The sequence below is a fragment of the Coregonus clupeaformis genome, chromosome 10, assembly GCF_020615455.1.
Source record: "Coregonus clupeaformis isolate EN_2021a chromosome 10, ASM2061545v1, whole genome shotgun sequence".
Lineage (NCBI taxonomy): Eukaryota > Metazoa > Chordata > Actinopteri > Salmoniformes > Salmonidae > Coregonus > Coregonus clupeaformis.
Window position 1 is genome coordinate 40,048,331 of NC_059201.1, and position 12,394 is coordinate 40,060,724.

The 12,394-nt window shown below is 46.8% G+C and overlaps 1 protein-coding gene across 1 annotated transcript; it reads left to right on the top strand.

The window, feature by feature from the left end:
- Window positions 1-75: 75 nt before the first annotated feature.
- Window positions 76-11,283, top strand: LOC121575162 (25-hydroxyvitamin D-1 alpha hydroxylase, mitochondrial-like). The gene is made up of 9 exons (XM_041888071.2): window positions 76-432; window positions 4,890-5,080; window positions 6,804-7,000; window positions 7,343-7,543; window positions 8,200-8,363; window positions 8,666-8,832; window positions 9,032-9,113; window positions 9,276-9,473; window positions 9,704-11,283. Exons 1-9 carry the CDS (start codon window positions 223-225, stop codon window positions 9,821-9,823), a joined length of 1,530 nt encoding a protein of 509 aa, XP_041744005.1. The 5' UTR covers window positions 76-222; the 3' UTR covers window positions 9,824-11,283.
- The last annotated feature ends 1,111 nt before the right edge of the window (window positions 11,284-12,394 follow it).

The window sequence follows — 12,394 nt, forward strand, 5'->3', positions numbered from 1 at the left end:
CCAAATAGTCTACGCCTACTGCGTCCAAAACCTTGCCACTGGGTGGGGTCGACGCCAGGATTCGCTTTGATTGGCCCCCAATGAGAAACTTAACTCTATGCCGCGCCGGTCCCAGTCCGACATGGGTCGAGCGATATAAATAGTGTCTTGGTGCAAGATGAGCACCGACACCCGATAGACTTGCCTTTGTTTCCCTAACAGTGCACGAACATAGCCAGAAGGATGCTGCAGCAAGCCCTCAAAGTGTCTGGTCGCAGTGCGTCCCCGCTTATCAAGTGGATGGAGAATTGGGCTGAGAGCGCAGCTGGCCTGAAGACTACAGAGGCGGCGCACCGGGTGAAAACCCTGGAGGAAATGCCGGGACCCACCGTCGCCAAATTTGCCTGGGACCTCTTCGCCAAACGGGGACTGTCCCGCCTCCACGAGCTGCAGGTAAATTATTTTGATTACTTGTTCATCTTTTCTTTTTAATTTATTTCTATTAAAGCCAGACAGCCACGTGAATGTATGGAATTACAGTGTTTCATAATGTCTGATAAACAGCAATACCATATAATGGCAGATTTAACTGGTCATCACACATTTTGTCTTGTTATAGATAGGTTATGACATTGCTGTTGGGTGTGGCATGGTGCTGTAGTGCAGACACTCTGTCACAGCCTCTCCTTACATGTAGGCTACTGTATAACCTAACCACCAGTGTGTAATGTAATTGCCCAGCAATTAAATAGCTATGAGAGGGCCAACATAAGCTGTACTGTGATGATCTAAATGCACCAGACATGCAGTTGCATATGCATAGACTATGTTAGACAAATGGTATGCATACATCAGTTCTCTTACCCTGATAGGGCATTGAGCAGGAAAGTGCCTTAGGCCACTAGGGCACTTTCCTGTGCTTTGGGAGGTACCTGCTGCCTCATAGGTGTAGATGGGGAGCACAAGGAGCAAGAAGGCAAGCTTTCTAGAACCGCTTGACAGGCGCTCCCAACGCTTTTAACATTTTTGTACAGATTTTGTCCATACACTTTACATCAAGCAGCTTTAGAACTGTAGCTAGGTCTGCTCACAACATGTCGATGTTCCATCCATATAAATAGATTATTTCTAAATCTATGGACTGTTCCATCTACAGTGAATCATGCCATCTACAGTGGGGGAAAAAAGTATTTAGTCAGCCACCAAATGTGCAAGTTCTCCCACTTAAAAAGATGACAGAGGCCTGTAATTTTCATCATAGGTACACGTCAACTATGACAGACAGAATGAGAATTTTTTTTCTACAGAAAATCACATTGTAGGATTTTTAATGAATTTATTTGCAAATTATGGTGAAAAATAAGTATTTGGTCAATAACAAAAGTTTCTCAATACTTTGTTATATACCCTTTGTTGGCAATGACACAGGTCAAACGTTTTCTGTAAGTCTTCACAAGGTTTTCACACACTGTTGCTGGTATTTTGGCCCATTCCTCCATGCAGATCTCCTCTAGAGCAGTGATGTTTTGAGGCTGTCGCTGGGCAACACAGACTTTCAACTCCCTCCAAAGATTTTCTATGAGGTTGAGATCTGGAGACTGGCTAGGCCACTCCAGGACCTTGAAATGCTTCTTACGAAGCCACTCCTTCGTTGCCCGGGCGGTGTGTTTGGGATCATTGTCATGCTGAAAGACCCAGCCACGTTCATCTTCAATGCCCTTGCTGATGGAAGGAGGTTTTCACTCAAAATCTCACGATACATGGACCCATTCATTCTTTCCTTTACACGGATCAGTCGTCCTGGTCCCTTTGCAGAAAAACAGCCCCAAAGCATGATGTTTCCACCCCCATGCTTCACAGTAGGTATGGTGTTCTTTGGATGCAACTCAGCATTCTTTGTCCTCCAAACACGACTGAGTTGAGTTTTTACCAAAAAGTTCTATTTTGGTTTCATCTGACCATATGACATTCTCCCAATCCTCTTCTGGATCATCCAAATGCACTCTAGCAAACTTCAGACGGGCCTGGACATGTACTGGCTTAAGCAGGGGGACACGTCTGGCACTGCAGGATTTGAGTCCCTGGCGGCGTAGTGTGTTACTGATGGTAGGCTTTGTTACTTTGGTCCCAGCTCTCTGCAGGTCATTCACTAGGTCCCCCCGTGTGGTTCTGGGATTTTTGCTACCGTTCTTGTGATCATTTTGACCCCACAGGGTGAGATCTTGCAGGGAGCCCCAGATCGAGGGAGATTATCAGTGGTCTTGTATGTCTTCCATTTCCTAATAATTGCTCCCACAGTTGATTTCTTCAAACCAAGCTGCTTACCTATTGCAGATTCAGTCTTCCCAGCCTGGTGCAGGTCTACAATTTTGTTTCTGGTGTCCTTTGATAGCTCTTTGGTCTTGGCCATAGTGGAGTTTGGAGTGTGACTGTTTGAGGTTGTGGACAGGTGTCTTTTATACTGATAACAAGTTCAAACAGGTGCCATTAATACAGGTAATGAGTGGAGGACAGAGGCGCCTCTTAAAGAAGAAGTTACAGGTCTGTGAGAGCCAGAAATTTTGCTTGTTTGTAGGTGACCAAATACTTATTTTCCACCATAATTTGCAAATAAATTCATAAAAAATCCTACAATGTGATTTTCTGGATTTTTTTCCCTCAATTTGTCTGTCATAGTTGATGTGTACCTATTGTCACGTACGTCGGGAACAGATGAGGACCAAGGCGCAGCGTTGCAGGCAAACATACTCTTTTATTGAGCGAAACGCGATCAAAACAACAAAGACGGTAACGTGACAGTACACGGTCAAACACAACCAACTTGAAACAAGAACCCACAAAAACAAAGGAAAAACCGACAGTTTAAATATGGCTCCCAATCAGAGACAACCAGCAAACAGCTGACACTCGTTGCCTCTGATTGGGAGTCACTCAGGACAACATAGAAATAGAGAATATAGATCTACACACCCTGGCTCAACATAACAGTGTCCCCAGAGCCAGGGCGTGACAGTACCCCCCCCTAAAGGCGCGGACTCCGACCGAGCCAACTAAATACCACAGGGGAGGGACCGGGTGGGCACTCCGCCTTGGCGGCGGATCCGGCTCTGGGCCCGATCCCCATTCCCTCTCCAACCCCCCAAAGTACCCCTGGTCCGGTCTGGCCCCGCTGGCCGGAGCCGGACTGACGACACGCACCCCTGGCTTGGTGCGTGGAACAGGAACGGACCGGACCGGGCTGACGATGCGCACCCCTGGCTTGGTGCGTGGAGTAGCAACTGGCCGGACCGGGCTGACGATACACACCCCTGGCTTGGTGCGTGGAGCAGGAATGGACCGGACCGGGCTGACGATGCGCACCCCTGGCTTGGTGCGTGGAGTAGCAACTGGCCGGACCGGGCTGACGATACGCACCCCTGGCTTGGTGCGTGGAGCAGGAATGGGCCGGACTGGGCTGGCGACGCGCACCACAGACTTGGTGCGGAGAGCAGGAACGGGCCGGACAGGGCTGACGAAACGCACCACAGACTTGGTGCGGGGAGCAGGAACAGGCCGGACCGGGCTGGCGACGCGCACCACAGGTTTGGTGCGGGGAGCAGGAACAGGCCGGACCGGGCTGGCGACGCGCACCACAGGTTTGGTGCGGGGAGCAGGAACAGGCCGGGCCGGGCTGGCGACGCGCACCATTGGCTTGGTGCGGGGAGCAGGAACAGGCCGGGCCGGGCTGGCGACACGCACCATAGGTTTGGTGCGGGGAGCAGGAACATGCCGGGCCGGGCTGGCGATGCGCACCATCGGCCTGGTGCGGGGAGCAGGAACAGGCCGGACCGGGCTGGCGACGCACACCATAGGCTCGGTGCGGGGAGCAGGAACAGGCCGGACCGGGCTGGCGACGCACACCATAGGCTCGGTGCGGGGAGCAGGAACAGGCCGGGCCGGGCTGACGACACGCACCACAGGCTCGATGCGAGGAACAGGAACAGGCCGGACCGTACTGGGGACACACACCACTGGCCCTACGCAGGGATCAGGAACGGGCCGGACCGGACTGGTAACACACCCCAGTACCTCTCGCCGTGCCTCCACACTTTCCCTCTCCTCTGTGACCAGTGGCCCCCTTAACCTGGCGGCCTCCTCTGCACACCCGCTGGACCGCTCCATCGCGGCCTCCTGCTGCCCCGTCGTCCACGTCGTGAGCCCCCCCTAAAAATGTTCTGGGGTTCTCTCCTCCCCGTGGACCAGGCCTCCCTAGTTCTCGCCAGACTCTCACCCCACTGCTTCAAAGTCCAACCTCTCTGCTCTTCACTTGGCTTGGCCCAGTCGAGACTCTTAATCCATTGCTCCATAGACCAGCCTCTCTTCTCTTCACTTAGCGGGGCCCAGTCGAGACTCCTACTCCACTGATCCCAGGTCCTTCCTCTCTCCTCTTCACGCTGCTTGGTCCAGTTTTGGTGGGTTCTTCTGTCACGTACGTCGGGAACAGATGAGGACCAAGGCGCAGCGTTGCAGGCAAACATACTCTTTTATTGAGCGAAACGCGATCAAAACAACAAAGACGGTAACGTGACAGTACACGGTCAAACACAACCAACTTGAAACAAGAACCCACAAAAACAAAGGAAAAACCGACAGTTTAAATATGGCTCCCAATCAGAGACAACCAGCAAACAGCTGACACTCGTTGCCTCTGATTGGGAGTCACTCAGGCCAACATAGAAATAGGGAACATAGATCTACACACCCTGGCTCAACATAACAGTGTCCCCAGAGCCAGGGCGTGACACCTATGATGAAAATTACAGGCCTCTCTCATCTTTTTAAGTGGGAGAACATGCACAATTGGTGGCTGACTAAATACTTTATTTCCCCACTGTATATGCGTTGTGTGCTAATGTGTTGTCATCTCCCAGCTGGAGGGTGTGAAGTGCTATGGGCCGATGTGGAAGGCCAGCTTCGGTCCCATTCTGACGGTGCACGTGGCAGAGCCAGACCTGATAGAGCAAGTGCTGAGGCAGGAGGGCCAGACCCCGATCCGCTCTGACCTCTCCTCCTGGAAGGACTACAGGAAACAACGAGGTCATGGCTACGGACTGCTCACAGCGTGGGTACCATTCCTCTCCTCCTCTGCTGTCTCCCCTCCCATGCTTGTCATGCTAATGTAAGCTGTTCTGACATCAGGTTCACGTGCTGTTGACAGGAACCAGGAAAGATTAACAGAGATGAAACAAAGACTTCAAGGGATACTTCAGGATTTTGGCAATGAAGCCCTTTATCTACTTCCCCAGAGTCTGATGAATCGTGGATACCATGTCTCTGTGTGCAGTTTGAAGGAAGTTGCTAACTAGCATTAGCACAATGAATGGAAGTCTATGGTATGTACTAGCATATTAGCAGTTGCCATATACTTCCAGTCATTGCGCTAATGCTAGTTAGTTTTGGCTAGCAAAACTACCTCTAACTTCCGTCATCCTGGATGCAGAGACATACAAATGGTATCCATGAGTTTGCCAAAATCCTGAAGTATCCCTTTAAGACAAAGGACTAATTGGTCTAGAAGCCAGACAGACAGACAGACAGTGAGTCATGAAAGAGACAGATGTCAGCCTATGATGCCCTCGTAAAACTAACTATCCTACCGATCCTTGACTTCGGCGATGTCATTTACAAAATAGCCTCCAACACTCTACTCAGCAAATTGGATGTGGTCTATCACAGTGCCATCCGTTTTGTCACCAAAGCCCCATATACTACCCACCATTGTGACCTGTACGCTCTCGTTGGCTGGCCCTCACTACATATTCGTCGCCAAACCCACTGGCTCCAGGTCATCTATAAATCACTGCTAGGCAAATCCCGCCTTATCTTAGCTCATTGGTCACCATAGCAACACCCAACTGTAGTATGCGCTCCAGCAGGTATATCTCACTGGTCATCCCCAAAGCCAACACCTCATTTGGCCGCCATTCCTTCCAGTTCTCTGCTGCCAATGACTGGAATGAACTGCAAAAATCTCTGAAGCTGGAGACTCTTATCTCCCTCACTAACTTTAAGCATCAGTTGTCAGAGCACCTTACCGATCACTGCACCTGTACACAGCCCATCTGAAATTAGCCCACCCAACTACCTCATCCCCATATTGTTATTTATTTTGCTCATTTGCACCCCAGTATCTCTATTTGCACATCATCTTCTGCACGTCTATCATTCCAGTGTTAATACTAAGTTGTAATTATTTTGCACTATGGCCTATTTATTGCCTTACCTCCATAACTTACTACATTTGCACACACTGTATATATATTTTCTATTGTGTTTTTGAGTGTACGTTTTGTTTACCCCATATGTAACTCTGTGTTGTTGTTTTTATCGCACTGCTTTGCTTTATCTTGGCCAGGTCGCAGTTGTAAATGAGAACTTGTTCTCAACTGGCTTACCTGGTTAAATAAAGGTGAAATAAAAAAATGACCTATGGGTTATTATTACCTATGGGTTATAACCTAATGACCAGGAATATGAAAATACTATCACAGTTCAATTACAGTTCAATCAAGTAGCCTACAGTACAGTTGGCCCAGCCTGTATAAAACATGTAAACTATTGATGTTTGGTAAGCAAACTCATTGATTACATTATTTTCTGTTTACCTTACTTAGGGTTGCAAATCGCTGAGAACTATAAATCATTTCCCTGGTTTTCCAGAAATCCTGGTTGGAGGATTCCGGATTTCCTGCTTATTCCCTCCTGATTCTGGACATTTTTGGGAAAACCAGGGAATTTTTTTAAAGTTCCAGGAATTTTGCAACCCTAACCTTTACTCTCTTCAGTGAGGGGGAGGAGTGGCAGGCGGTGCGGAGTCTCCTGGGGAAGCACATGCTACGTCCGAAGGCGGTGGAGGCCTACGACGCCACTCTAAACGGTGTGGTTGATGACCTCATTGCTAAGCTCCGCCTCCGCAGGCGCCAGGACCCCTGCGGCCTCGTCCCGAACATCGGCAGTGAGTTCTACCGCTTCGGCCTCGAAGGTAAGACCTATTTGCATTCAACCTGTTTCTTTGTTGTTATTTTTTTAAACGGTGGTATATGAGGTCAGCATCCGAGGTCAGGTGTGAGATTATCTGAGATCAGTCCCGTAATAAGAGACAAGATCAGGAAGCAACTTTATTGTATCAATGTCAATTAGCATTGTAGGCTACTAGTTTAGTCTATTACCACCACTTACTTGTGTATGGTAGGATAGGGTACTCTGACAAGTCTATAATAGGCTTGATTGGATCTGTATTACAGAGGGCAAACAAACAAAGCCCTTCCGGAAAGCCCTTCAAACCCTCCTCACCCTTGCCCTCTGCCGGTCTTCCTCTCTGCAGGGATCTCCTCAGTCTTGTTCGAGTCCAGGATTGGTTGCCTAGACCCTGTGGTTCCCACGGAGACAGAGTGTTTCATCCAGTCCATTAACACCATGTTTGTCATGACGCTCCTCACCATGGCTATGCCTGCCTGGTTACACCAGCTGTTCCCCAAGCCCTGGGACACTTTCTGCCAGTGCTGGGACTACATGTTCCAATTCGGTGAGCTGCCATCTTTGACAGCCTCATACTATCGTTACTTATTGTGTATTTATTCCTTGTGTTATCTTTCTATTATTTGTCTTTTTTTCCTCTGCATTGTTGGGAAGGGCCCATAAGTAAGCATTTCACTGTTAGTCTACAACTGTTGACAAATAACATTTTATTTGCTTGGTTTAATCCCGTGGACTTTTGAGTACATGCCACCTCTTACATTTGATATATTTAACCCAACTGACCTACTGATTATTAGTTACCCTCTACGGATAGATTTCTTGTAACTTGCTATAAATAGTTCCCATTCAATAGGACCCATAGTGTGTGTGGCTGCCTTCCATTCATCACCTGTAATCCCTGTAGTAAACTTTCCCAGAGGTCTATTTTTTCTTTCCAAGCTGTACAGATTCCCTTAGTTGGACTAGAGCTCCTTCAGACCTGGGTTCAAATATTTGAAATCATTTGAAATACTTCAGCTGGAATTGATTGATGATTGGTGCTATGGAACCAATAGAATTGTCGCAAAACTGCAACCCCCGCCCATCTGGCATTCCAGTTAGTCTAAAGCAAACGCTGACAGTATTTAAAATATTTAAAATAGTATTTGAACCCAGATTTGAGATTTTTTTCTCTGATCTGACCCCTGATCTCTCTCCTTGCAGCTCAAGGTCACATTGACCAGCGTCTGAAGGAGGAAGCGGAGAAGGTGGCGCGGGGAGAGGACGTGGAGGGGCGATATCTGACCTACTTCCTGACCCGCACGGGGCTGCCCATGAAGACGGTGTACAGCAACATCACTGAGCTGCTCCTGGCTGGGGTGGACACGGTGAGGAAAATCTCTCATCTCTTCTTCTTCTTGCATTTCTCCCTCCTCTTTGTCTTTTCTGTCCTAATCTCGCCATCTTTGAGCCTGCTCTTTACTATTGGTTTATAAAATATCCAATAGTCATACATCTCCATTTCCTCTCACTCCTAGTCAAAAGTATACTGTATCATTGAGTAAATCACAGCATACTACCTCTTCTTAAGCTGTAGGGAGCTCACCATCCTCTCCATCCACTGCTACAGTGACCTTATGGTGAATGATCTTTCCGTCGTACTGACCTGTTGTGTCCTGTGTGTGTTCAGATCTCCAGCACCATGTCCTGGTCCCTGTACGAGCTGTCTCGGCACCCTGAGGTGCAGGCCTCGCTGAGGGAGGAGATACTGGCCGTGATGGGGGGTCGGAGGGTGCCTGGGGCTGCAGACGTGGCTCGCATGCCCCTCATGAAGGCTGTGGTGAAGGAGGTGCTCAGGTAAAAATATGAATGATAATAATAATAGTAATGATGTAGTTTTGGATTATTATAGCGCTATTCCAAGTGCTCATAGCTCCTCGTTATATAATTAAGGGGAGCTCATTTAATCCGCTACCAATTGGAATCAACTACATCCAATCAATCAATCATTAGACTGATCAGTCACATCGACATTGTTATGTTTTGGCTCCTCCAGACTTTATCCTGTTATTCCGGCCAATGCCAGGGTCATCGCTGACAAAGACATCCAGGTCGGAGGCTACCTCCTCCCCAAAAACGTAAGTGTTGACATGATGTTGACTGCTTTTTTCTCTGAATTTTTTTAACAATCTGGTGTAATATTAAGGTGTGAAGAAGGCAAACATATGTAATGGAAGGATTTTACCAAGGTTTTTTAACTGATTCCTAGCAACAGTATGTCACAATTCTATCCTATCCAGACTCTGATCACCCTCTGTCACTTCGCCACATCCCGGAATGCAGCATTTTTCCCGAACCCGGATGCCTTCCAGCCCCATCGCTGGCTGAACCGGAACGAAGGCCACCACCCTTACGCCTCAGTGCCCTTCGGCGTGGGAAAACGCAGCTGCATCGGCCGCCGCATCGCAGAGCTGGAGGTCTACCTGGCACTGGCACGAGTGAGTAGATCTTTGGTCACTTTTACAGCTAGGCTTTGGCAATGAGTGTCCAATTTCATTTCCATAGCGTTTTGAGTCCCAGTACATTTTCATCCTTATTACATTTACATTTTAGTCATTTAGCAGACGCTCTTATCCAGAGCGACTCATAGTGGACTTACATTCTTCCAAGTACTGTACATGTGAGTGGCGCCCTCTCATTTTCTCAACCCCTCTCCTGGTCCCCTCAGATTCTGATGCAGTTTGATGTGAAGCCCGATCCGGAAGGCAGTGGTGCAGCAGTCAAACCCATGACCCGGACACTGCTGGTGCCAGAGAGCGAGATCAACCTGCAGTTTATCGAGAGATGAGCCGATGACCTGCTGAAAACTAGCTATGTGTATTTGACAGTGACTGACAATCCCAGTCTCTCAGAGTGCAACAGATGGGAGCACTGGGGAAGAAAGAGGGCCCAACTGAAGCTGAAACCCTGCAGGCCTCAACCCACAGACCAGGCCCTCAGCCCCTCAGAACTCAAGCCCAGTTGGTTTGGGCTGGCCTGGGTCTGAGTTGATACAGCAGCTGGATGAGGGGCTGATAGAGGTCTCAGATCAATGCCATTGTTATTTGAAAACCTTCCTTTCTGTCTATGGGCAGTAGTAGGTGCATTTCCAGTTAACTAAAATTCACTTCCCACACTTTTTGCACAAGGAGGCTAGGAGAGGGTGAAGGGAGGGTAGTGCAATATTTCAAGTGCATTATGGCCTGGCTTGAAACCTTCCCATGCAGAGCGAAATGCATAAAACTTGAAACTTTTGACTGAAACTTGAAATGTACATCAGGGCAAGTGATTTTCCGTCTCAATATCAGGTTGATTCCCCTTGCACCACTTAAACTTCCTGCTTTATTAATTAATGCTCATGAATGCAATAGCACTTATACTTACTTGTGGTTTAGATTGTAGCCAATGGTATTCCCAGTAGCCAATGATATTACCAGTGGAATCTCTGATAACTACATTATGTTCCTCTCATCTAACCAGACTGATTAAACTCAGTTGCAAGTATGCATCCTGATCATAGCATGTAATGTTCAGTACACCAAAACCACAATCACCCCTTTAGGCAGTCTTCAATATTCATTTATTATAGCCCTATGTATAATACTAGAAAACGCACCATATGTTTACAGCTGTGTTGGTAATGCATTGTTCTGTTCATAACCAGAACAGTTGTAACTCCTTCCTTAGCTTAGACAAACAGAAAGCAACTTATCCCTCTGTAATTTAAATCATAGATTGGCAGATGCCAAGCCAAACCAAACTTCAGTTGCATTTATTAATGTTTACGCATTGCTGATGAAGATGCTATAAAATGCTTATAAATATGTCATGTACTGCCTTTAGAAGAGTGTTATTGAATTATTATTATTATTTTGGACAAAACTGTGATGTTCCTATCAGAATGGTGCTTATATGGTGCTCATTAGAATCTTAAATGAAAAATGGCAGCTGGTGGGACTAACATAGTGCTCCATATCCTCCCACCTGGGTTTCTCTGTTTACAAACACTTTTGTCTTTTTAAAAGTCTTCTGATCTTGTATGATGTCCTACTCAGTTGTACAAAACGATGTATCCTCTGTGAGTTGTCTGTATCTCTTACATCTAAAAAAGAATTTGTGTGTTAGCATTTTTCTACATCTAGAACCTGACGTGACTTGTATGACGTGGTGCTTCAAAATACTTATTTCTCTGTTGGGATAAGACATTGTAAAAAGGTTATAAAAAATAATTTTGTAATTGTTCTCTATTAAAATAATGTCATACATGTATGCATGGTCTTCTGTTTCTGTTTTACTAGAAATGTGAAAGTCACACTACCTTGGGGCATCTTTTCCTGTAAGGCATTCTGGTTTCTGGTTGTAGCTTGTCTGTGGTTCAAACAGATGGAATAATATTTAGACATGAAGGCAGGTGATTCTGGGAATGCCGCTGCTGGGTATCGCTGTTCCTGTGAGATGTGTCTGTGGGGACATTCATTGTGCTTGCTACCTACCGTACATTAGTGCTAAGTTTGCAGGTCAACAGTTTGCATCACATAACCGCTCTACCCCCACTTACATTCTACAAAACCCTCCTCCTCCCATCTAATCTTTGGCTGCCCTGTGGATGAGTGATGAGAGAGTGAGGGTTTTGTACAAAACCCCTGACTGTCCAAAAAGACCCCAATCACACAACAAAGGTTGACTGACAGGAATCAACCCTCTAGATTAGAAGTCACTCTCCAAAAAGTTATGGTTATGAACAGAACAATGCATTACCAATACAGCTGTAAACATATGGTGCATTTTCTAGTATTATACATGAATAGGCCTATAATAAATTAATGTTGAAGACTGCCTAAAGGGGTGGTTGTGGTTTTGGCAGGCTGAAATGCCAGAGCAAGAACATCTATAGCCAGTGGCTGGTGGTCTATTGGAGGTAATAGTTCAATAATATAAATTCAGCCAGAGCTGAAATGTTTCTAAAATGGTTAATGATTCATAGGCTCTTTTCTCTTATTTTCCCCTCTGCCTGGCAGAGGCAGCAGCAGAGGTGGGGGCCTTAGGTGGCCTGAGACCAGACCAGGTCAATGTCTGTGCTGGACTTTAACAGGTGACTGTAAGCAGTGTGTCTGTGGCTATACTGACTCAGAGGTATAGTCTGTATACTGTCTGTTGTCTGGTAAACAGACAACACATAACAGGGTGTGTTGAAGGGGATGTGGAGGTGGGGTACATCCATGGTATGTGATTGTACACGAGAAAAGTTAATGGGGAAAGTTGAAACTGGTACCACAAATTATAGATTTTGATGATTGATTTAGCTTTTTCAGAGTTGCCCAATTCATTATTGTGATTGTCCCTCCTAATTTTTTAAAATAAAGTTCTATAAAATAAATAG